The sequence below is a fragment of the Mus musculus genome, chromosome X (genome assembly GCF_000001635.26).
Source record: "Mus musculus strain C57BL/6J chromosome X, GRCm38.p6 C57BL/6J".
Lineage (NCBI taxonomy): Eukaryota > Metazoa > Chordata > Mammalia > Rodentia > Muridae > Mus > Mus musculus.
Window position 1 is genome coordinate 139740375 of NC_000086.7, and position 26751 is coordinate 139767125.

Consider the following 26751-nt stretch of genomic DNA (forward strand, 5'->3'; position numbering starts at 1 on the left):
ACTAAGAGTTTTGACCCTCCTAATATGTGTACTCTTTTTCTTTGTGTATATATATATATCTTGAAACCTTGAAGAAATATTGAATAATAGCAGAAGTAGGCTTTTTAGTCTTAGTTCTAAATTTAATAGAGATGCCTCTCATATTTTATTACTATTGATTTTTGGAGGATGTCCTTTATTAAACTACGGAAGTTTTATTAGGTTTCTAGGTTGAAAGGTAATTGTAGAGTGTTTGCTAAGCACCCACAGAATTCTAACTGGAATTCAGAACAATTATTTTTTAAAAAAATTAATAGTGAACATTAACTTTGATAGAATGTTCATTTCCTGAGATTGTGTGGATTTTTACTTTATTAATATAGTAAATTTTGTTAAAGAATTAATTAGAATTCTATTGCATTTTTAAATGAACCTTATTTGGGTATAATATTTATTCACAGTCTGTTTCGATAATTTAAATCATTTAGCAAGGTTCTCTGCAGCTGTGTTAAAATTACATTGATTTCAGAATTTCTTTTGCTTTTTGAGAGGCATCATGTCACTATGTAGCCCTAGCGAGCCTGGAGCTTGCTATGTAGACCAGACTGCCCTGACACTCACAGTGAGCTGCCTATTCTTGTCTCCCAAATATTGGGATTAAAGGTGTGCACCACCACGCACAGTTAAGAGTTTCTTTTCTGTGTGTGTGAATGCTAATTTTTATATCAGTTTTGCTTATCTTATATAATAAATCTTGTAGTAAACTCATTTTTTCTATGCTCTGGAATACTTTAACTTCCATAGAAAGTTTAAGAAAACAAGACTATAAATATACAACCTTTTGGGTCTACTGACTTCTGATGATGGTAGTAGCTCTTTGCTTATCATTTCTGTTTTGTCTATTCAGGGGTAGATTTTTACACATTTGGATTTATTTTGGTGATATATTTTCCAAGAGAGTTATGTATTTTACCTCAATTTATGCCATTCTATATAATGAACACTGTAACGACTTCCATACTCATCTTTATATATTGCCCTTTTAGTTCTTTATCATATTTATTTGTTGGAGGGTGCACCCATGTGCTGTAACATCCCTATGGAAGCCAGAGGACACGTTATGACATTTGCTTCTATCAGCATGGCTTCCTGCGATTGAGCTCAGGTCGTCAGGCTTGGTAGCAAGTGTCTTTATCCACTGAGCCATTTTGTCAGTAGTTATAATTTTCTTCTCGTTGACGTTTATTTGTGATTTTTTTTATTATAGTAAAAATGTATTTTACTTTTTCAACTAATTAACAAAGTGTTAATAGTCTAACACTATATAGTGATTGCACTAAAGTCAAATAATATTTTTATCAGAAACACAAGGTTAATTCAACAGGTCAAACTATCAAGAACTAACTTGGCTACTATGAAAAGAGCTGCAGTAAAAAATTGATGTGTAGATTTAAAAAGAAAAAAAGAAATAAAAAACCATTTTCTCCTGGGAGAGGGAAACTGGTAGTGAATTCAAAGAAAGAGTTTTGAAACAGAAATGTTACGGTCTAATTTGTTTTTAATCTTTTTAAAGCTACGTGTTGTATCGCAAGACGTGAAAATGAGCCTTCAGGAACTGGACGAACTTTATGTCATTTTTAAGGTACAGCTGTTCCTCTGTAACGAAAGCCAGTCTCTTAGCAGAAGTTTATCACAATTACTCTTAAATATTTTTTACGTTTTAATGGACATGTTTAAAAGGAATATTTTACTTCTTTCTGATTTAATGATCTTCCTTTTTTATTTGTTTTTTTGATAGAAAGAGCTGTTTATATCTTGTTATTGGTATTTGAGTTGTCCAGGATTGAAGCATCATGACCCCAGCCTGCCATATTTGGAACAATATCAGATTGACTGCCAGCAATTCAGAGTATTATATCACTTGCTGAGTCCCTGGGCTCATTCTGCAAACAGAGACTCATTGGCTTTATGGACATTCCGATTGTTGGATGAGAACTCTGATTGCCTTATAAACTTCAAAGAATTCTCCTCTGCAATAGGTAGGTGGATGTCCTTTAACTTCCTAAATCAAAACATAAATTTCTTCCCTACCTCCAAAAACCATTTCATACTGCTGTCTATTGCTGCTAGTTTAGACAGATGTTTCACTCTGGGTTACATTATCTTCAGGTTTAGTAATTTTGGGGGCTTTTTAATGTGTTTGTTGCTAAACCTATGCATAAACCTTTTTATGGTTACTGTTTTATTGTCTGTGCATTGGTGTTCTGCCTGCATATCTGCCTGTATGAGGGTGTTGGATCCTCAGAAACTGGAGCTCCAGACAGTTATGAGCTGCAGTGTGTGTGGGTGCTGGAAATTGAACCTGGGTTCTGTGAGAAAGCAGCTACTGCTCTTAAGCACTGTGCCATCTCTCCAGCCCCACATATTGATCTTTTTGCCCCAAACCTCTCAAAGAAGCAAGCTGTTCATTGTGACTATTTTAATGCTTTAAAAGGCAGGAAGAGAATGTCCAGGGTTTTTCCACACCAGATATATAGATGCAAAGAAGGGATTTCTCCTCGGGTAAAAATCTATCCATATAGCCTGGATAAGTGATACAGAAATAGTAAATGAATGAGTTGTGCCTATAGTTGCTATGTTGGAGGTTTTGTTTCTTTGGTTGCTATACGCTCCCAGCAATGATTTCATGGGTTATCTTGAAGAGTTTCTTCCTCAAGTGAATTGTAAACCCTCATTCAAAGAGAAAGACAAACGTGCGGTTGGAAGAAAGGAACTAGTGCAGTAAGCATGCTGTGTGCCTGGTGGAGCGTTTTTTTGCTTCCATGCTCGAAAGAGAAGCGTCTAACTGATTGAGTAGTTTGTTTAACTGTTATCTTAAGAAATACAATGGTTTGGATCCTAATTCTTAGCTGCTTCTCCACACCAGCTATCTTTAATCATTTGATCGAGATCTGCTGAATATTTCGATAACATGATTTTTCTAATTGAATTTTATTGAACAGATATAATGTACAATGGAAGTTTTACTGACAAGCTCAAGCTGCTTTTTAAGCTGCATATTCCTCCAGGTAAGAATGTAACTGTCTTGACGGGTGTGTAGTAAGAGCTCATTCCATTGTAACCGGCATTGCTGCGCAGCTAATTCTATTTCAAAAGATTATTTTCCATTTGTCACAAGGTTATTGTTTCATTATGACCATCAGGTAGTATCATAAGTATTTTCACTGGTGTGTATATAGATATAGATGGAATAAAATCTATGAGAGAGATTCCATATAACAGGTGGATCCTCAGTTTCCTATTAGGCACTTACTTATATATGTATGTATAAATGTGTATGGTTTGATATAGGATCTCAGTATATATCCCAAGCTGACCTCAGCCTCAGAAGTGCAAGAATAACAAGCCTATGCCATCCTGCCCAGCTAGCTATATCTTAAATGATAGCTTGTACAAGAAATTATGTATCATTGAAATATTGGGACAATGTTGAATTTCTGCTCTCATTGTCCTTAGAATAGTGATTCACTGTAGGCAGGTTACCAAACTTGCAGGTGATGCAGATCATTCAGATACTAGGACCAGATGGAAGGTATAGTAAATACTTACCAAAAGAAGCAGAACAGAAGCTATGGTATTGAGCATAAGCTATGTCATGTTATCCACTTCATACACAGTATCAGCCTTAACTCCACATGCGTACAAGGGCACATGAATGAACACATGCATTACCATACACATTATAAAATATGTCTATATGTACTCACTTATTTTAGCCTCACAGTCTCTGAAAAAATTATGTCATCCTTCCAATTTTTACAAAAAGGAAGCTGACAGTTGGGAAGATTCAAGTATGTGGCAGATATCACATAGTTGATATGAGATCCATCTGACTCCGTTCTACTATATTTCCTCCAAGTTACCTTGCCTTTTCATTTCTCATAAAGTTCTTTCCACTGACCTAAGAAAATTACTTTCAACATATCCCTACTCTATAAAAGAAATATTGTAAAATGTAGCTTGGGTTGGGCAATTTAAAAAAAATCAAATAGCACCTCATAATTTGTCTAATGCTCTCCCTGGACTCCTTTTAAAGCTTTTTAGAGCCTTTTCATGTTAGCAAGGAATTGTTATTTAGCAGACAAAAAAATTAAAAACATCTTTACCCTTCAAACACTTGAATCACAAATACAATGTTAAAAATAAAAGATAAACCACACAATAACTCAATTATAAGAATACTTTTTGTTATTATGTTAGGTTACCATTTGAAGGTTTAATTTTTCCATTTCATGTATTTTTGTAGAGGGATTAAAAGTAATAATATTAAATAGAATAAAATATAAAATAGGAAATATTGTGTTTCTGTTAAATAACAGGTGATAAGCAAAGTTAGGCACCTAGCTTTGTGTTTTACTTTATTAGTACAGGAGTTTTAAACATGCTGAGATTTCATGTTCAGATATAACCTAAATGCCAGATTTTCTTTGTTCAATGTGTAATGACTCTCCGAAATTTATTTAAAGAGTATAAAAAGTAGGCTACTCCTGCTACGGTATGATGGCCCTCAGCATCAAATGGACTCAGTGGGTTGTATAAAAGAGCCCATGAAGTTAGAAGGGAATAGTGGTAGTGAAAGAGGGAACATTACAGGAAAGAAATGGGGAGATGGATTTGATCAAATACAGAATCCAAATACATGACATTCTCATACAATAAAAAGGAGAAATCAGGGAACTCAAAGTGATCGTAGGCTTATTTGGTGGACAGCAGAGGACAGCAATATTATTTCCACCCAAGTCACCTAAACTTAGTCTGAGGAGTAAGAACTACTTTTCTCTTATATGTTTTCAGCTTATACTGAAGTGATGTCTAAGACGTCTTCAAAGGGCGATGAGCTTTCAACAGAAGAATTACTTTATTTCAGTCAGCTCCAGGGTAAATATTTGTTTAACCTTTTAACAGAATCTGGGTTGATTTGGAGTTGGTTCATGCTCTATTTCTTAGACCAGTCTCAAACTCTTGGGCTCCAGTCATCTTCCTGTTTCCGTCCGTCTCCCAGGTAGATGGGACTAAGGACATCTTGATGACTGCATACTCATGGAGATCTTCCTGACTTGGGGCTGCTGCACTTTCCCCTTTGCTCCCACAATAACAGTTAGCAACGCCTCTGAATATTGGACTGATCCGACAGTATTTAACAATTTTTATGTTTTGAAATTTCTTACGAAAGAATTTAAGAGACAGTATATATAATACATTTTGCATTTAATTTTATTAAAGAAATCTCTATGCTATATCATATCATGTTTGTGCTTTGATAAAGGACAATGAAGCCAATCAGATCTTTGATGATTTACAAGCCATGGCTCTTATTTAACGCTATCGGGATGAATGTGCTTTCTGACATGAGTTGGAAGTGATACACACTTGTCTGTGTCATTTGCTTCATTTTCATAGCTGTCAGTTGTCTTATAGAGAACACCTATGTGTGCCTGTGTCTGTTTGGTTGCTATATATATAATGAGTACTATAAAAATCTAAAAAATATATATCTATTTAAGTCTTCCAATTGTATATATAAGGGCACTGAGTACAGAAACAAGTGACTTGTACAGGGTTTCACAATAAGTTGTTACCATACTTGGAACTTTTGGCTTGTTCTTTAGACTCTCATTATATGAGGAGCCTTCCTCCCATTAATAAAAATAATACAACTTAATTTGAAAGCAGTCAAAGAAGGAAACTATCACTCAGGAACAAGTTTAAATTTGGTGGATTGTCCTCTAGGATATTTTTAATATTAATCTACAGTGTTCTTTTTTACTATGAATGTTTCTAATACTTTACATTCTCATGTTAGGAGGTCAGGTTCCATAAGTGCTTTGGTGGGTAAGAAACCCAAGTGCTTGTAAGTCTTCGTACAGAATGCTGCTTTTCTTTTAAAAGATGCCTGTTAAACAGTTCACCAATATGCACTCGCCTCTTTCCCTTTAGTTTCTAAGCCTGCAGATGAGAAGGAAACAGAATCGGGAAGAAATAGCCCTGAAAAAGGTACTACAATGACAATCTAGGCATATCATTCAGTTTATTGAATGACTTATTCTATAAGTATGGATAGCTGTAAAGGGGGGAGGTAGAGTTCTTTAAAGGCTGTAGATGTGTCCCAATGAAGGTTTTAGTTACATCGTATTAGTATAACAGTTTATTGTTTCTTCTTGTGACACTTCCATCTCAGAAGTTATAAAAATGTAACACTAAGTGATCCATATTCAGCTTTATTATTTTAAAGATTTTATTTTAATTACAATGTAATTGGTAATATTTGCGGCTGGAATTCAGACAGTATGTAGTCTTTCTTAGCTCCAGATAAACCTAACCAGAAGTAAAGGCTGCAATAATTTTGCCAATATCCTTTTCAGACTTCTTTCTTTTTATACACAAACATGTAGATATATTTCTTTTTAAAACATTCATAAACAGTGGTCTACTGGGTGCTATTTTCTTATTTTGAAATATATCATAGATAATTTTCCATGTCTATTCATTTGATTTTCATTTTTAACTTTCAATAGGAACAGAACATTTCACAATTTAATTGCAAGACTTTTTTTTCAATCACTAACCCAATATTGATGGACATTTAATATGTTTCCAATTATTTTCACTGCAAACTATGATGCCCAAAATTTACATATATATTTCAGGGCAATCTAAGCGATATTTCTTTACAATAAGATAAATACAGAGAAGTATAAGAATATTGAATAAAGTAGTATTCACCTTTGATATTTTAATAGAGACTATGATATTATCCAGTTAAAGCTCATCATTCTTCATTTTAAAACATTTAATTAAAAATAATTCCCGAAGATCTAGTTGAACATAACTCTTCCACTATTTTACCCAGCTTTAAAGAAGATTTAAATAAGAATTTAAAGGTCACAGAAATATCATCTTAACTGAACCCTTTAAACAAATGAATCAATAAGCAGTGGTTTTAATTTTTGAAAAAGAGCTACCATTAGTGACTTTCATATGTGCATATGAAGAACTGGATATAGAAAATATTAAGGATGATAGGATATATGGGTATATAGTGAAATTTATCATGGGATCAAAGTGTGCTATTTTAATCTAAATACATCATTTTTACTCTTTGCTCATATTTTTGCTATTGCCTAAGTTTGCCAAAGAAAAATTTTGATCTAAATCAGTGACTCTCAACCTTTCCAATTGTGGTGGCTTGAATATGCTTGTCCCGTGAGAAATGGCACTATTTAGAGGTATGGCCTTATTAGAGGGGGTGTAGCCTTGTTAGAGGACTTGTGTTACTCTGGGGGTTGGGCTCCTAGCGCTCAAACTCCACTCAGGGTGGAATCAGAGACTCCTGGCTGCCTGTGGGACAGAGTCTCCTCCTGGCTGCCTTCAAATCAAGATGTAGAACTTTTAACTGCTCCCACACCAAGTTCACCAATATAGTTCCCACCATGATGATAATGGACTGAACCTCTGAAATTGTAAGCCAGACCTAATTAAATGTTTAACCTTATACGAGTTGCCTCGGTCATGGTGTCTCTTCACAGCACCAAAACCCTAACTAAGAAAGAAGTAGGTACTAGGAGTTGAGTATTGCTGTGATGAGCCTGACCATGTTTTTGTTTGGAGGGATGTGGATTTTGGCATTTGAGATTTGGAAAGCAATAGAATGCTTACGGTCAGACCTAATAGGCCACTCTGGAAGCATTATGGAAGATTTTAGTGATGAGGGTGATTTGAAATCTGGGGTCCCGGTTCAAGAGGTTTCAGAGGAGATGAATTTTAGTATGATGCCTAGAGATTGTCCTTGTGATATTTTGGCGAAGATTGTGACTGCTTTTTGCCCTTGTCTGAAGAGTCTTCCTGTGGCTAAAATAAAGAGATTTAGATTAATTCCATTGACAAAGGAAGTCTCAAAAAGCCTAGCATTGACTCTACCCTATGGGTCACGCTTATGAAAACCATTTTTGATCAAGCATAGCAAGCTTAGAATAGAAAAATATGAAATGTGTGGTTCAAGTATTAAAGGGGAACCAGGAAGTAGAATGGAGATATTCAAGATATTCAAGGAGATAAATAGATTAAGGGAGTGGTAACCTTGGGGCAAAATTCCATCAAACTAAGTTTATTGTTTATTTGTTTGCAGTTGAACAAGGGATAGTTATATTAGGTATTATTATTATGACTTGGTTATTGTTTTCATTTGGACATAAAGAGATATGATTGACAAATTGACAAGGGATGGATTGTGATGGCTATTCTCGTTTGTCAACTTGACTATATCTCAAATGAACTGCAATGCAGAAATGGAGTGCACACCTATGACCCAGATCTTGAGTCATAGTGGCCATGCTTATAAAGATCTTGTGAAAAGGAATTAAAGAAAAGCTTAGGTCCAGGAGTGATGGTACGTGCCTTTAATCCCAGGAGACAGAGGCAAGCAGATCTCTAAGTTCATGGCCAGTCTGGTACATAGCAAGTGCCAAGTAAAGAAAATCTCAGTTCCAAGAGTGGTGGTATATGCCTTTAATCCCAGTACTCAGGAGACAGAGACAGGCAGATCTCTAAGATGTAATAGAATCAGAGCCTCCTGCAGACTGCCTTCAGAGTAAGATATAGAACTCTTGGCTCATCCAGCACCAAGTCTGCCTGTACAATTCCATGCTTACCACCTCTGAACCTGTAAGCCAGTCCTAATTAAGTGTTGTCCTTTGTAAGAGTTGCCTTGCTAATGGTGGTGTCTCTTCACAGCAATAAGATACAAATGCTGTGACCCTTTAATATAGTTCCTCATGTTGTGGTGACCCCCAACCATAAAATTATATTTGTTACTACCTCTCTAGTGGTTTGAATATGCTTGGCCAAGGAAATTGCACTATTAGGAAGTGTGGCCTTGTTGGAGTAGGTATAGTCTTTTGGAGGAAGTGTGTCACTGTGGGTGTGGGCTTTAAGACTGTTGTCCTAACTGTCTGGAAGCCAGTCTTCTCCTACCAGCCTTCAGATGAGGATGTAGAACTCTCAGCTTCTCCCACACCATGTCTGCATGGATGCTGCCTTGTTCCTATCTTGATGATAAAGGACTGAACCTCTGAATCTGTAAACTAGCCCCAATTAAATGTTGTCCTTATAAGAGTTGCATTGGTCATGGTGCCTGCTGCTCACAGCAGTAAAACCCTAAGACATCTTCATAACTGTAATTTTGCTACTATTATGAAACATAATGTAAATATGTGTATTTTCCCATAGTCTTAGGCAACCCCTATGAAAGGGTTGTTTGATACCCCCCGAAAGCGTGACAACCCACAGGTTGAGAACCACTGATGTAAATGGAAGTGGAGAATATATTCTGAAGGCCAGTGAGTGAGATCAAAGCTAAATTCAGATCATGTCCTGGACTGAAAGAGATGGGCTGTTTTACCTCGGTGAAATAGCTTTCAGTTTCAGTTTTTGGGTTTTTTTGTTTTTTGTTTTTGTTTTTGTTTTGTTTTGTTTTTTTGAGAGTTGGGGAAATGTTGTGAGCTGTTCATTACAAAATTGTTTATTTCTTTCATTCAGGCAAAGGAAAAATTGATATTCAAGCCTATTTAAGTCAATGGCAAGATGAGCTTCTTAAAAAAGAAGAAACCATTAAAGATTTACCAAGAATGAATCAGGTATTCATTTTTCCAATTCAATTTTCTAAGTGAAAAATTCTTAATGTTTTTTTTAATAATGTGAGAGCATGGCACCCATGGTTCAGTTACCAGTATCACAAAAGGAAAAGAAATAAAAATAAAATAAGCTACATACTATAATCAAAAGTGTTAAGTAATCTACATGTAATCTCTATAAGAGTCAGGAAATCATGAAAGAGGTGAACAATCTTTTAAATTATTTTACACTTTTAACACTTAAGTGTATTTAGTGTTTCTACAGGAAATTTTGTACATAGGACATATTTCCAACGTTAAAAGAATATATTAACCGAGTAGACATTTAGTTGTCTACCATATGTCAAATCTATTGCTAGTTACTAAAATATGACTAAGATTGATTTCACTTTAGTGCCCAATATTCTTATAGTTGACTCTGCATAGGCAATACTAAGGACTAGGAGATGTGATTGAAATTGATCTCTTTGTATACCTTGCCCATCCGTATGTTTTTATACTCTACAACAAAAGACTGATTGATGTTCTCATACTCAAGTTTCCCAGAACTTTACAAAAACAAAAACAATCAAATAGCTTAGAGTGTCTTAATGGGCTTTCCAGTTTGATAGTTAAATAAATCCTTTATAAAATAAGTATATTACATATTTATTCTTCAATCTTTATAAATGATTGAAGTACATTATAAATGTACTATGAAAAGGAAAGAGGAAAGCATGTTTATAATACATTTTATGAAGCATATTATTTGTGCTTGGTTTATATCCATATCAACCTTTAAGGTTAGATGACTGAATTGTAGAACACTTGGATTTGAATAGCTTTTAAATTGACAAGTATTTTCTAGGACTATCTGGAATGCTCTCAGGACAGTTAGCAGACTGACTAGCTCTTCTTAACTTTGGCCCTATGTCTGCCTTTAAAGACAAGCAATCCAAAGGGATATTTTAGATTCCTTTCACTACTAGGTAGGTCTCAAAAAGTCATTCTTCCCCCCCAATTAAATCACCTTCATTTAGTGCCCAGTGTAGCTTTTTGAGATCAGATGAAGTCCATAATCCTTTTCTTAAAATTGGTTGATGAGATATACATGGAGGAAAATATGGAATTTTGAATAACCAAAATTGTCACCCAACACTAAATAATCCTGGAAATCCAGTATATTTCAGCCAATAAACCTGTCAGAAATTAGTTTGGATATGACATTCTTTGATTAGGCAGTGTGTGAGATGGCTTTAGTGGCATGTTCTTTCATGGTTCATACTTAATTTCCTTGAGCAAAGATGTATCATGAATTCAGTTCTATGATGAAGGTTATAGACTATAAATTTTATACAGGATGCTATGCACTTCTGAGTTCCACTTATATTTGCTAAGTTTAATGTTAAAATATTCTATTTCCAACTTGTGTCTTCTAGTCACAATTTATTCAATTTTCAAAGACCCTGTATAATTTATTTCATGAGGACCCTGAAGAAGAGTCGCTATATCAAGCCATTGCTATTGTAACCAACCTTCTGCTCAGGATGGAAGAAGTTGGAAGGAAACTCCATAGCCCGGCATCATCAGCCAGTACAGCTCGTGATTCTGGACCCAGTGAAGGGAATGCAGAGAGCAGTGTGAAGAAAGATCTTCCCTCTCCCAGGGAAGAACATCAGTGGTCGTTTGCATTTGAGCAGATTCTTGCTTCCCTGTTAAATGAACCAGCCTTGGTGAGGTTTTTTGAGAGACCCTTAGATTTAAAAGCCAAGCTAGAAAATGCGAAAAGCTCCCAGCTAAGGTCTAGAACCAAGATGTAAATCTCTGCCATCATCAGCTTTGCCAAGATTCCTGCACTATCAGCCTGATTCCTGGGAATACTTCTCAGGGATATGTTGCATTACTGATGTGCTCCAAGGCAGAAGAAAAAGATACTCAGAAGCACAATGGTTCATTCCTTTGTATTAAATGCACTTTTAAAAAATTCTCCCCCTGTCACAAGATAAGCAGCATCAGGGTCACATGCTCAGTGGGACCACCAGAGGGCGCCACCATATCACTTTAGTGAGTCAGTCACAAGTTTGTCCTGCTGTTTCCATGAGATTGCTGGTCTTTTGAAAGGTGGTAGGATATTTATTATAATGCTGTTATGGCAAATTGGTAAGCCTTGTTTTTCAAATGACCCCAGTCTTATAAAAACTTTACAAAACTGGGCTTTAGAACTGTAGCCTTAATTATCTAGGAAGTTGCCTTTTAGGGCCCTGATTTCCAAGTTATATAACTAAAAGATTTACTTCTAAAACGTAATTTTATTCAGTACAGTAATACATGGTTTTACAGTAATACATGCAACTTCTGCATTCTCTGCTCTCGAGGGATTGAGCACTCGGTGTTTAACGCTACTAACTCTGTTGCTGATAAACACAAATCAAGAAGTCTAAATTCTGGGCTGATATAAAGAAAAACAACACCAGATTTAGACTTAAATCAAATAAAGCCAGCATTTTGAAAAGAAAGGTTAGAAGACAGTTTAGTTAACTATATAGCTCTTTCAGTTAGACTGAGACACAAATAAAAATTCTCTAGAGTGGCATTGTTTATTGCTTTGGTTTCAGAATAGCTTCTGATTGCTTGTGTCCCAGCTTTGTAGTTTGAATTTTTACCCATTGTATTTTAATTTATAGTAGGTAGTGTGGAAGAGTTTCACTAAGACTGAATTGCTGTATTAGTCTGGCAAGCATGTAAAGTATACTTCATGTAATACTTACTAGGGTACTATATAGAATTGCCAGCATCTACCTAAAAAGGTTAGACTTAGATGTGCAATTTTTACATACTTTATGCTTTTTCTATGGCAGTCCATTTAAATATATATGGACGCTGATAGCACTTTCAAAAGAACAAAACAACAAACAAACAAAAACAAGCAATCCATGCAGACCTGACCTGTCTTCTGCCGCTTTTGAAGAGGGACTTATTTAGCAGTTGACTTGGGAAATGGGGCAGGAACCAGTGTGTGGAGCTTCTGTCTTCACACTAGACTTGGATTTCGAGCCTCTGACTTGGCTAGAAGGGAAACAATGAAAGGATAGACTTCCTTCATGGTGACCAAACAAGTCTCCCTTTCTGGGAAAGAATTGGCATGGTCAGTCTTTGACAAGAACGTACTGTGACTAAAACCTAACTGTGTTACCATACCACATACTATTTTCAGTGAAGCTAAGCACTTCTCAAATTGTGTCTTTGAAAATTCCTATGTATCAGGAGATGGCCTAATCGGCCATCAGTAGAAAGAGAGGCCCATTGGTCGTGCAAACTTTATATGCCCCAGTACAGGGGAACACCAGGGCCAAAAAGTGGGAGTGGCGGGGGGAGGGTATGGGGGACTTTTGGGATAGCATTGTAAATGTAAATGAAGAAAATACCTAATTAAAATTAAAAAAAAATAAATTTAAAAAATCCCTTAATGTAATCCACTATATAAACAAACTCAAAGGAAAAAAAAAAAGAAAGAAAATTCCTAAGTTGAATTTGGTCAAATGCTGGTAGCATCTTTAAGATTTGATTATGCTGTCTTTTCAAGGACATGACTACTTAAAAGAGATAGTTGAAAACTAAGCCTTTCTGCCTCAACTCAGAGATGATTAGCTAAAATATGTCCCAATTTTCAATCCTAGTTGATAGTTTATGTGAGAACCATCACACATCTACCATTATGCAATGATTGTTAAATTATACGATGATAGCTCTAGAAAAACATATGGTCCGCGCTTGTATACAAAGATACTGTTATACACACTTTGTTGAATATTTTGTCAGTTGTATTTACAACAGATACTTTCTTAAGAGAATATGTTGTTAGTTTTTGATATTATTTTAAAGTCAAAATGGTAAAGATTACTGAATATTGTATTTTAGTCTTGATCAATAAAAAATAAATAAAGAGATTTTTTGAATTTCAAGAAGATTATAAATGAAAGCAAGACAACAATGTATTTTCCGAGTCTGCAGGAGAAGGAAGCAAAACATGTTCTAGTTTTATAGCTGCTGCTTTGTTAAGCAAATGAGTTGTTCACAATATTCAAAATATTTTGTTGTGTCAAACTGGACCAGTGCATTATGCCTTTTACCTTAAATGTTATAACATGACTTTGTCTTTATAAAACTAAGTATTAAAAATCTATTATATTAAATATGAAAGGTTTACTAAAAGGCCAAATGTTTTATTATGCACTTTACTGACACATAACTGAAATATCACTTGAGCCTATGCATCCTTGCTACATCAGTTTCGACTCTAGCTGCAAGAAAACCAGAATTCATTCTCAATTGGTTTAGGCAGGAAACTGTTTATCCCTGGATAGTAAGTGGCTTGTATCATTATTAGAAGGAGCAGCTTAGTTGAACTTTCAAACACAACATCCAAGACCACCTCCCTCCCAGGCTAGCAGGACAGTTGCTAATTCTTGTATGATAGGAAACTGCCAGAGTGAAAACACTCGCTACCTCCAGAGACATGATTCACTTGCAAATGGATGCCAAGTTCCTTGCCCCTCAGCACCCAGGCACTCATGACTAAATTGCAGCGGAATAGCCAGAAATCTTCACAGTCATCTTCAGCAGCAGATGTCAGAAGTGCAGTGTTCACCCTGCCAGCCAAGAATCATCATAGTCCAGAATCAGAGTGCTAAAGAAAGGTGGGAATTGTGCTTTTCCCTTCTGAAGTCCAGCAACCCCCCCCCCCCCAGACCAGAATGGATACTGAGAACTACGTGAGCATTTCCCCCTTCTCGTGCTGCATAAGAAATCAGTACAATGCACATTTATCATCTAACTATTTAAGTGTGTCATCACTAGGGACTCAGCCTAGCTAGGTCCTCTGGGTAGGATTATGAGGCTGTGAGCAAGGGATAATCTAGACTTGGTTCTCAGGTAAAGACTTGGTTCCGCTGGGGAAGAAATCTACTTCCAAGTCTCTATGTCCTTTCTATGTAGCTCTGAAACCACAGCCTGTTATAGGTGGCCACCCTCAGTCGCTAAATGCCTCACACAATTCCACAGGTGTCTTTAGCATCTATAGGTCTTGATAAAAAGATAAAAGGCTAGCCTCTAGGGTGAGTCTTCTGCAAAGAGTATCTTAGATGTGCCAGAACCCCAATAGCAGTGTCCTGCCTTTGCCCTGTGTTTTTGATGAAAAACAAGTAATGAGTTCTGCCTATGCTCAAGGGGAGAAGATTACATAAAAGCAAGATCAACAGGCAGAGATTAGGAGAGCTGCCCCCGAGAGCCTTAGAATCTACCTGCCACCATTGTTGATCTGTGTCATTATCTATGTTACTTCTTGCTTTTGCTATGCACCGCACCCTTCTAGTACTTCTAAATAATAGGCAATAGCAGCAGCTGCTGACCCTGCCCATCATCACATAAACCTCCCCTCAATAAACAAAAGGACACTGCTCTCTCCTAACGGAAGATCCAAGTCTCTATCAGTTACCAGAATCCATCCACGGCTGATGTTTGCTCCTCTTTAATCATTCTCGATCTGATCTTGACATCCTGCACTGTGTAAACTAAATGATACGTTAATTAATATCACCTGCTATAAAACAGAAAGAAGAGAGACTATTGTAGAAAATTGATATTATATATGAATATATAATACTTAAGAAGGATGGAGAAACTGTTTATCTCCTGCAGTCCTCATTTATACAACAGGTCAGGGCTATCATTGTGTTGGGGAGGGTTTGGTCTGATAATATCATAAACTTTTTATGGTATGTACATCTGTGGATATTAACATGTATATACTTGTATCACAACAAGAATACAGAATAGTTTCTTTGCCCTAAAAACAAAGTCCCTCATGTCACATTTATGTATTCTTTCACATACCTCACCAGCCACTGATCAGTTATGTACCTTATAAAACAGCAGGTGACTGATTTCCCAGCATCCTTACCCCTTATAGCCATGTAACTAAGGAATGGTTCATCAGACATGTGTTCCTAGAATTTCTGAATGATAGGCAAGGCATAGGAAAGGCAGGGAATGCAGTGCATTCTGGCAATAGTGGTCTCTGGTTCTGGAGTAGGGGTTAAAGGGATTTTGAATGCCCACAATTTATCCACCACCACCACCATTTTTAATTTGATTGTATTAGTATTTCAGTACTTTCCAGTTTGGTTTTTATCAGCTATATTCTGTTTGAGGGCTTGAAGTAGAAATCTGGGTGACACTGATACCCTATGCCATGGTATCTCTGAAGGCAAGGCAAATTATACCAGCAACTTCATTACTAGACATCCACTCAGGCATCAGGAAAAGCACATTGCCTTTCTTCTTAAGCCCACATTGTGCTACAGTTTCTATTTCTGTCATCAAAACTACATTTTTGCAACCATCCCATCCATCAATAGACACCCCAATTCCACCCATCTCCCTTTGCAGGTATCATCTTTTCGAGATTAGTTTTAAACTTGTCTTCATTTTTATTTTTTAATTATGTGTATGTGTGAGGTGAGCACATACATATGAATATAGGTAACCTTGGAGTCCAGAATGCATCAGAACTCCCGAGACTGGAGTCATGGGCCATTTGTGAGCCACTAGATATAAGCTGGGAGACCAATTCAATTCCGGTACAAGAGCAACAAAATGTTAATTGCTGAACCATCTCTCTGATTTCTGCTTTGAAGATATGTTTTTAAAGAGGTAGTTTTATTTTATGTGCATGAGTGTTTGCCTATGTATGTGCATCACATTCATTTTTTTTGTGCCCATTGAAGCCAGAGGGGGGCGGGGATCCCCTGGATCTGGAGTTAGAGATGGTTGTGAGCCACCATGTGGGTGCTGGGAACTGAATTTGGGTGCTCTGGAAGAGTAGCAAGTGCTCTTAACTACTGAGCCATGCCCCCCTCCTCATGCTTTTAAGATCTTGATCTTTCCAGTGATCTGCAGTTTCTTATGGTTCATCTGGCTATTAAATGTATTCATTTTATTTTGTGTATGGGTTTTTTTTTCATACGTGTATATTTATAACTGGTGCTCACAGAGGCCAGAGGGTGGCACCAGACCCTCCCTAGAATTGGAGTTACACATGGTTATGAGCTGTCATGTGGGTGCTAGAAACTGAACCTGGGTCTACTGGAAGTACCCAGCACTCTTTATCCACTAGCCATGGCACAGACCCTCTGGGTCCCTTTGTCTTCGTGGAACGGGTCTCTGGTCACAGGTGGGCAAAGAGTTGGCGAATGACAGACAGACCAACACGGGAGATTGTGTAAAATCTGAATGTAATTTGTCAAATTGAGCATCAAACTTTTTATACAGAAGAAAATAGGGAAGTTAGGTGACACATCGGCAAGATACAAATGAGGTTACCGGATGCTGGATGCTTAATGACTCTTACACAAAACAGAGGAATGTAAGCACAAAGACTGGCAGGAACTGGGCAATAAAACAACTGAGACAAAGTCAGCCCTATCTAAGGTCAGCTATAGTCTTAGAAGCCAGGTGTGAGGTCTTTATACTCCTAGGGCAAGGGCTTTCACACCCAAGTCATGGTTCTAACTAGGGAGTTCCGTTCTAGCTAACCATCTCATGAATAATGCAATACTCTAAAACCACAGCCCGATCTACTTCCTAAACCATTGTAAATTCCTGTATATGGGAGCGACTTGGCTTTTATTCTAAGTGATAGTGTAATACCAGAGGCAATTCTGAATGTCACTGAATAGGCAACATTGAATTCCAAGCCCATGGTCAGCTCAAGGACTTTCTAGGACGTTGGAACACTGGCGAAGGCTTAGCTATGTCAGAATTCAATCTTAAAAGGCACTTATAATAAAATAATACTAAAAGAGAGCACGTGGATCCATACACCAGACTAACGCAGGAATAGGGTATGAGTATATGGGTTAATGAGAACTCCAAAACTCCAGGAGGTGAGTTTCTGTGAAACTCTTTGCCTCGTGAGCACTTCCAGGCCTCTCAGCCTGTCAAGCAGACTTCATCGGATTATGCGTGGCATCCCCCCCCCTTTTTTTTTTCAGCCGAAGTTCTAGAATGTCCCGTCTTGTCGTAGCTACAGTTCTCAAGAGTGCTCTAAAGATGAGTGGAAATACAATGATTACTAATAAAACAATGCCAATAATAATAGCAAGTAGGATTATATATTGAACCCAATCCATGGGGTTTCAATGCACTTAGGTTATTTTTTAAATCTCTAGCCAATTCATCAATGTTCCAAGTGTCTAAATGACTTTTGCCAATATTTGAAATTTCGCCTTTCTAGCCTTAATGTATGTTATATCCTGTTCTATTACTAAGACTACTACTTCTAAGACATCTTTTGCCTCCATTTTTTTATAATATGTTGCTCTGATAAAGCTATGGAAATATTCCTATGTTTATCGTTAACAAAATGAGCAGTATGCAGCTGCTGATCTAAAGCTGTGGTAGATACCTTTTCAAAGTTTGCATTCCCAGATTTTTAAATCAAGGATCCTTTCCTAACTCTAATAGACAGCAAAACATAAGCAGGTCTTTTTAACAAAATCATAACAGCAGATTGCTTATATAAATTAGGATGTACACAATTAATTAATTGACAAGAATTACAATGAATATGAAAAGACTTGCCAAGATTGGTGATCTTAACTCTTAAAATTATCTAACAATATAGCATACAGGTAAGGTACACAAGCTTTTACAGCTATCGGGGAGTTGGCCTGAATGGCCAAAAACAGTGTCTCTGATGAAATCTTGTCCAATACTCTGTAGCAGTCCCTCTGCCTCACGAGTCAGCTGTTTTAAGTTGTCCCCAAGTTGACAGCAAGTTGGCTCTCCTTGCTGTAGCCCATAGCGGAGATAGGAAGAGTTTCTTTATTTTGCTTGTGTCTGCTCTCTCCAATTTCTCCTTCTCTGTGTGCTCAATACAGCTTTCTTGTCACCACTGTCAGGGCACTATCAGTTCCTACTCACAGGTCAGCCTGTCACATTGGAAGCTAGTGTGCTCTTGCAGCATTCTGTGGAAAAAACAGAAACATTGCCCCCTTTCCCCCATATTAGGTATCTGAACAGGATCTTGCCATGTGCCAATAAGTAGATCCCTTCATCTCATGAGTATGCCTGGTTTTAGGGTGCCATAGATACTCAGAGAGATTTTTGGCATCCAAATTTAGATTTTTTTTGAAGATATAGATTTAAAGTTCCACAGTACCGTTTCCTTGAGAATTATAGAAATCTCAGTAACATGGGTAACATTAAATTGTAGACAAAACATCTCAAATGCTTGGCTGTAATAGCCAGTTTTAATTTGATTCGGAACACCAAGCCAAAAAAAAAAATCAACACAGGCAATGACTAACTATACTTTTAGTTGCTTTTCTTGTTAAAGCAGTTGTAATTAGAAAGACTAAAAAGGTATCAATAGTCACATGTGCATATTTTATTTTTCTAAAATCAAAAATGAGTATCCATTTGCAATAATTGATTAAGTATAAGTCCTCAAGAATTAATACCAATGTGTGGAGCAGGTAGAATCTAAGGACACTGAGAGCAAATCTTTACAACATGACATGCACATCTATCTATCTATGTATCTATCTATCTATCTATCTATCTATCTATCTATCTATCTATCTATCTATTTATTTTAAATACCAAATTATTATCTCAAGCCATTACTATTTTGATGATGTAAAGAATGAGATTATATGGCCAATTATTTTTGTGTAAGGCCTATAATAATCTGCCTGGGATATAAATCTAGGGTGGCATTGCCTTAATAGGTCTTGTCCAGGCAATCTAGAGCAAATTCTTAAATGTCCAAAGACCGTCTCCTTAAAAGAACAGCATTTTTTCTTATGAGTTGTATGTGTATAAACAATTGCAAAATTGCAAATTCATAGTATCTGAGGGATGAAAAATTTTAAGCTTTGTTAACATTTATTTTTTGCCTTTCTCTTTTTTATTAGATATTTTCTTCATTTACATTTCAAATGCTATCCCCAAAGCCCCCTATCCCCTCCCCTGCCCTGCTCCCCAACCCACTCACTCTTGCTTCCTGGCCCTGGCATTCCCTTGTACTGGGGCATATGATCGTCGGTACTTATTTATTAATTATCTTATTTTAGAAATACCTCTTCAGACCTTTGTTTATTGGTAGAGTTTGAATGTCTATGTCTCTCCTTACAAAGTTCACATATTGAAACATAATCCCCAACATAAAATGGTATGAAGAGGGCAAAGTAAATGTTAATTAGGGGCCTAGAGGGATGGCTCAGCAGTGAAGAGCACTGACTGCTCTTCCAAAGGCTCTGACTTAAATTCCCAGCACCCACATGGCAGCTCACAACTGTCTATAACTCCAGTTCCAGGCGATCACACATCTTCACACAGACATATACGTAGGCAAAGTACCAATGCAAATAAAATACAATCATTAAAAATGTTAATTAGGTTAGAAAACATTAGTACCCTTACAAAAGAGACCCAAGAGAGCTGCCTTTTGTGCCTGGTGAAGACAGAAGGAAGTATACCATTTATGAAACAGCTTGTCTCTTGGTCTTTGACTTTCCCAGTGTCCAAAACTGTAAGTAATACATGTGTTGTTTATAAGGTGTTTTGTTACAGCAAGCAAAACATGGAGAAAATAATTTTAAACAGGTTTCTCTAGCTAATGAACTCGCTTCTTACATGTTTTGAATATTGGCCCTTTATTAGATAAATAGATTACAAGTGCTTTCTCCCCATCCCTGGGTTGTTTCTTCACACTGTTGTCCATTGCCTCAACGCTATCAGTGCTTTTAGTTTGATACACTCCCATAGTTTGGGTTGTGGCCTGTTCTTTTGGATTCATATTAAGGAAACTGCTCATGACAATTTCATAGAGTTTTGCAATCTTTAATCCATTACGTGTGATTTTTATATGATTTAAATAAATAATTCATTTTAATTCTCTCATTATTAGAAATTCAACTGTTGTAATTGATTGAAAAGACTTTATCTGATCAACTTTAATAAAGTCAACTGACCATAATATGTACCAACAGGTGGCACATGCCTTTAATCCCAGCACTCAGTAGGCAGAGGCAAGTGGGTCTCTGTGAGGTTGAGGCCAGCCTAGCCTGCATAGCAAGTTCCAGGACAGCCAGGGCTCCACAGAGAGACCGTGTCTAATAAAGAAAGAAGATAAAACCATTGGTACTATACTTGCCTAGCCCCCGTGTTCTAATATTCAACATCATACAAATTAATAAATGAAGACTTCTATAGGGAAGTCTACCCTCACTTGATACATACTCCAGTGAGGAGCAGTCCTGTCTGCACCTAAATTGTGTCCTTCTATTTGCTTCTCAGTGTAAATTTAAGTATTGATGCTCTGTACCAATTAACACTCTTCTCTAAATGTATTAGACTACTTTAAAATAGCAAACTCTAGACATTCTTGAAAGGCCAAAGCTATAGTGATAAAGAAGAGACCAGCGGCTGCTCTGGGTTTCAGGGTATGAGTCCATCTGAGCACAACGAAGCAACATTGCATGTTAGGAGATGATGGAACTTTCCTGTGTCCCGTAGTTGAGGCTGACCTCGAACTCGTAATTCTCCTGGTTCTAGCTTCTCAGGGTCATCTGCCTCACTACCATGCCTGATTTATTTATTTATTTATTTATTTTATTAATTTAGGGACATTTAAATTTTTTACCTTGATTTATTACATGGGGTGAGGCATGCATTAATGGTCATATGGCAGGCAGGGAAGAGTTTGCTTTCAGGAGTTGGCTCTCTTTCTCCACCACAGATTCATGGGATCAAACATAAGCCATCATACTTGTACAGAGAGAACTGAGCCATCTTGCTGGCCCTGGGAATTTTATAAAAATACTTTTATACCCTATGTTCTGATAACAGTTCCCCTCCCACAACTCCCAGACTCTCACCCAACGCCATGTCCTTTCTATCTCTTTCTCTTTAGAAAACAAACAGGCAAAAAGCAGGAAACAAACCAGAATTAAAAAAAAAAAAAACCTACAAGAAATAGACACACCAAAAAAAGAAAACATAAAAGTCCAGAGTTAGAAGCAATAATATAAAAACAGAGAACCCAGGAAGACAGAACATGCCCAAACAAAGCAACATGCAAAAGACAGTCTATAGAAATACCATTGAGGTCATGTTGTGCTGGCCACTGCTGGTCACCGGGCCCATTCTCAAGTGGGGTAAATATAACTAGTGAGTCTCCATTGAAGAAAACTATTTTTAACATGGCAAGCAGTTGTCAATTGGAGACAGATTCTTGGTTGGGCATGAGAGCCCATGTCTATTTCCCCTTGTCAAAACCGATGCCCCAGTGTAGAGGAATGCTTGGGTGGGGAAGTGGGAGTGGGTGGCTGGGTGGGTGGGGCAAGCACCCTCATAGAAGCAGGGGGAAGGGTAATGGGATAGCGGGTTTCCAGAGGGGAGACTTGGAAAGGGGAAAACATTTGAAATGCAAATAAATAAATAAAATATCCAATTTAAAAAATAAAGTGTAAATACACAAAATGGGGGAAAAGACCAAATTTAAAAAAAAAACAAAAAACAAAAAAACAAGAACCTAGGACCAAGTCCCGGCCCTTGGAAATTATAGGTGAATTATTTTGCCATGTGAACTCTAACCGCACAGATAAATGACTGAAGTCTTGTTGAATGAACATATACCTCAGTAAGTGCTGTAGAGCTACTGCCCCCTGCTGGGCCTTAGCTCCTTTGCTTCTCTCCAGAGATAACAATGTTGATTTCTAGAACTCACAAATTTGTTTCATCCATTTTTGAAAATTATATTCATGGAATCTTACATTTGTGATGAAATAGGTATTCTTTTGTCTTTAGCCTCTTTGATTGAGCATTGTGCTCATGAAATGCATTCATATGGTATCTCAATCATTGCTTCCCTTTGATTGTGCTCTGATAGTTCATTGTATAGCTATAGTTTAAAAATTCATTCTACTTTTGATGGAAATTTTGCTGTCCAATTTGGGAGAATTATATATAATGTGTCTGTAAGGATGGTTGTATTTGGATTTTTGTGCCCATATTTATGCACTTCTTTAAAGTATTTATAGATCTAGAAATAGAATTACTGAGGCATATGGGAACTCCACGTTGAATATTTTAAGGCACTGACAGATTGTTCTCTATGTGCTTGGACTGTTGTACATTTTCCGTAGCACTGGATCAGATTTCCACTTTCTCTGCATCCTTGCTAACACCTGTTATTTTCTGTCTTTTTATTACAGCTGTCTTAGTATGTAGTAATATCTCACTGCAGGTTTTCATTCGTATTAGCCTGACACTTAATATTGAACAGCATTTTATGATCTTTATAGTTATTATGAGATGATCTGTATCCACATCAGTTTCAGATATTGAAGCCTAGTACCTATTACCTCATAACATGAATTTGGAAACAGGGGATTTAAAGAGATGATTAAATAAAAAAATAAGCCCTTGTCCCAGTGAGAGCCAGTAGTTCCCCTGGGGGGGGGATGACACCCCTTGAGCTCTCTCCCTCATAAGGGAGGGGAGGGGGAGAAGGAGAGAGAGAAGGAGACAAGAATCATCAGGACTCTCGCTCCTTTGATCTCTTACTTCTCACTTCTCTCACTCCTCTCTTCTCTCTCCCCTCTCTTTGTCTTCTCTCCTCTCTCCTTTCTCTTTGTCCTCTCCTCTCCTCTCTCCTCTCTCTTACTCTCTTACTCTCTAGACCCCCTCTCTCTTTCTACCTTCTCTCTTTCTCCCTGCATTTCTATAATAAAGCACTTAAACCATAAAAACAAAACAAAAAAAGAATCATCAGGATATGTTGCATACATGTATGGCATCGTCAAAGAATATACTGGGGCCTATCTTAGTCAGGGTTTCTATTCCTGCACAAACATCATGACCAAGAAGCAGTTGGGGAGGAAAGGGTTTATTCAGCTTACACTTCCACATTGCTGTTGACCACCAAAGGAAGTCAGGACTGGAACTCAAGCAGGTCAGGAAGCAGGAGCTGATGCAGAGGCCATGGAGGGATGTTACTTACTGGCTTGCTTCCCCCGGCTTGTTCATCTTGCTTTCTTATAGAACCCAAGACTACCCAACCCAGGGATGGCACCACCCGCAATGGGACTCTCCCCCTTGATCACTAATCGAGAAAATGCCATACAACTGGATCTCATGGAGGCATTTCCTCAACTGAAGTGCCTTTCTCTGTGATAACTCCTGTGTCAAGTTGACACAAAACTAGTCAGTACAGGGCCTTAGGTTGGGGTGTTAGTCCTGCAAGAATGTTTTCATGTTAAGAAAATAAGACCTTCACAATATTATATATATATATATATACATATATATATGTATATATATATGAAATTATCTGAAAACAAATTTAATTGATAAACAATTTCCAGCATACAAGGGAAAGGAACTCGCAAGGCCCCAATCCTACCAAAGGAGTAATTACCAGTGGGTGGCTTGGTAGAAAAACAGTCACTTTTCTTTAAAGGTGTGGTCACTGATAGGTTGTCCAGGCTCCAATGGATGGCCCCACAATCACATGCATATGAGTATCAGTAATCGGGGAGGGAGAGGGAGAGGGAGAGGGAGAGGGGGAGGGGGAGGGGGAGGGGGAGGGGGAGGAGAAGAAGGAGAAGAAGGAGAAGGAGAAGAAGAAGAAGAAGAAGAAGAAGAAGAAGAAGAAGAAGAAGAAGAAGAAGAAGAAGAAGAAGAAGAAGAAGAAGAAGAAGAAGAAGGGAAAGAAGGGGAAGAAGGGGAAGAAGGGGAAGAAGGGGAAGAAGAAGAAGAAGAAGAAGAAGAAGAAGAAGAAGAAGAAGAAGAAGAAGAAGAAGAAGAAGAAGAAGAAGAAGAAGAAGAAGAAGAAGAAGAAGAAGAAGAAGAAGAAGAAGAAGAAGAAGAAGAAGAAGAAGAAGAAGGGGAAGGGGAAGGGGAAGGGGAAGAAGGGGAAGAAGGGGAAGAAGTTGGGAGGTGGGAAGCATTGGAGAGTAGTGAGGGTCGGAATGGGGAGTGAGGGGTGAATATGATCAGTGCATTATATACTTACACAAAACTTTAAAGAGTAAATACAAGTATTTTACTTTTGGAAAAGAAAGGTACACAGTAGGGGTGGGTGTGTGCACTGAGGAATACTGGCATGGAGAAGCTCTGAGAAAGCCCATCTACAACCTGAGGAGAGAGAAGCCAGCATTGCTGACATCATGGGCTTGACCCTTGAGCCACCAGAATTGTGAGAAATTTATTATTATTATTATTATTATTATTATTATTATTATTAATGTGGTTTAACTCACACAACCTGGGCTATTTTGTTGTAGCAGGGTCTAGAAATTGAATGTAGCTGATAACTCTGGCCACCTTCCCATGTGCTGGTTTGTCAGCTATATGTCCCATGCCCTTTGTCCCTTTCCTGGCTGACTTGCACATCTACTTTTCTTTTGCTTGTTTTGTTTTTTGCTGTTGTGTTTTGAGGACTCTATAACCTAGATGTCTTTGTCCTTTGTGGCTTGTAGTCAATGACTCACAGAATCTTTAACAGAGCAGGAGACATCCAGCTTATCAGTTTTTCCTTTGTAGTAAGGTAAGTTTGATGTTGCCTTGGCACTCTTTGCCTGCTTGTCCCGGGATCTCAAAGATTTTCTGCACTGGTCTATGCTCCATTTTTTTAAATTATATGTCTTTATTGTATTATGTATGCTGTGTGTTTATTGCATATGTATAAGTGCATGCACACACATGCCATGACACAAATGTGTAAGTCAGAGGACATCTCTTTGGCCCTCTGTTTGCACTATGTAGGTGTAGGGAATTGAACATAAAGCACCTTTATCTGTTAAAGCATCTTGCCAGCTCTCTGGTGCATTTTGAGGTTTTGGTTTTAGTTTTATTTGAATTTATTTTATTTATTTATCTATCGTGTGTGTGTGTGTGTGTGTGTGTGTGTGTGTGTGTGTGTGTTTGTGTGTGTGTGTGTAGAGCAAATGAAGTTCTGAGTAAATGTCAATTGTTTGACATGAGCATTGACATGTCAAAGACCCAAGTTCTTTGGACCCATAGGAGTGGAAAAGCCTTCCCCAAGCAGGAACTAGAAGTGTGGCAAAGCCTTCTTTGGGACTGTGTGTGAATGTAAACAGTGTGTGTGTACAGAAAACATCCACTGTAGCTTTCTCCCAACCCTAGCTGCTTAGGGCCTAAAGAATGCTGCCTTAATAAGCCTGCTTCCCTGTTCAACTGCAATAGCCCATCTCCCTGTACAATGGGATATAATAAACAGGCTGTACTTTGGGATGCTGTGTCTTCTCCAGCTCACTGTATCTCAGCTTTTAGGGAATGTGGCTGTCTTTCCTTCATTCCCTCATCTCCACCAATTGGTCAGGATTCTGGTACTCAGCACGTATGTGCTTTGTTTCCTTGTTAAGAGCTGTTGTTGTTGTTGCTGTTGTTTAATCTTAAATTGTCTTTTAAAAATCACAGATAAAATTATGTCATGATTTCCTAAAGTGTTTCTGCATTGTGGAATAACCAAATCTTCCCGGTTAGCAGACACATTACCTTTACATAGTTCTAAATTTTTGTGTTGAAAATATTTAACCTCCTGTTCCTTACATTATAAAGAGACAGAGCCTTACTATGTAGCCCTAGGTGGCTATCTCAGTATGTTTTAAGCTTGTATCTGTCCTCCCATCTCAGCCTCCCAGGTATGTGTGTGTCGGGTGGTGGCATGAGGCACCATGCTTGACTCTCACCATTTCCAAAATTGCAACATTTTGTCAATGTCAATAACCATAGTCATCATAGTGTGCTCCCATGGTCCTTCTCACAGTGTGCACAATAACTCATCAACCAACAGCAGATGGATGGCTCTGTTAGCATTTTTCAAAACTGTAACATATTGTCAATAACCATGGTCATTTTGGATCCTTTCACCGGTAGGTCTCCAACTTCCTTTCTTTGTGCTCTAACCTCTGATCTGAGCACCCAGCTCCTGGTTTTTAGGAGGTAAACAATAGGAGATAAGATCTGTATGTTGAAGAGATGCTTGTGCTCCCATGGTCCCTTCTAGCACTAT

The 26751-nt window shown here is 37.6% G+C and overlaps 1 protein-coding gene across 2 annotated transcripts in view; it reads left to right on the forward strand.

Moving 5' to 3' along the window:
- Window positions 1-13847, forward strand: part of Tbc1d8b (TBC1 domain family, member 8B) — a 69258-nt gene extending 55411 nt beyond the window's left edge. Inside the window, exons 14-20 of one of the 2 annotated variants that reach the window (XM_006528546.3) lie at window positions 1553-1621; window positions 1778-2018; window positions 2982-3047; window positions 4834-4917; window positions 5977-6033; window positions 9574-9671; window positions 11087-13847. In XM_006528546.3, the coding sequence (XP_006528609.1) occupies window positions 1553-1621; window positions 1778-2018; window positions 2982-3047; window positions 4834-4917; window positions 5977-6033; window positions 9574-9671; window positions 11087-11467 (996 nt within the window). In that variant the 3' untranslated portion in view covers window positions 11468-13847. The remainder of the gene's footprint in view (window positions 1-1552; window positions 1622-1777; window positions 2019-2981; window positions 3048-4833; window positions 4918-5976; window positions 6034-9573; window positions 9672-11086) is intronic. The other variant, NM_001081499.2, reaches the window with a different exon arrangement.
- Window positions 13848-26751: the final 12904 nt, after the last annotated feature.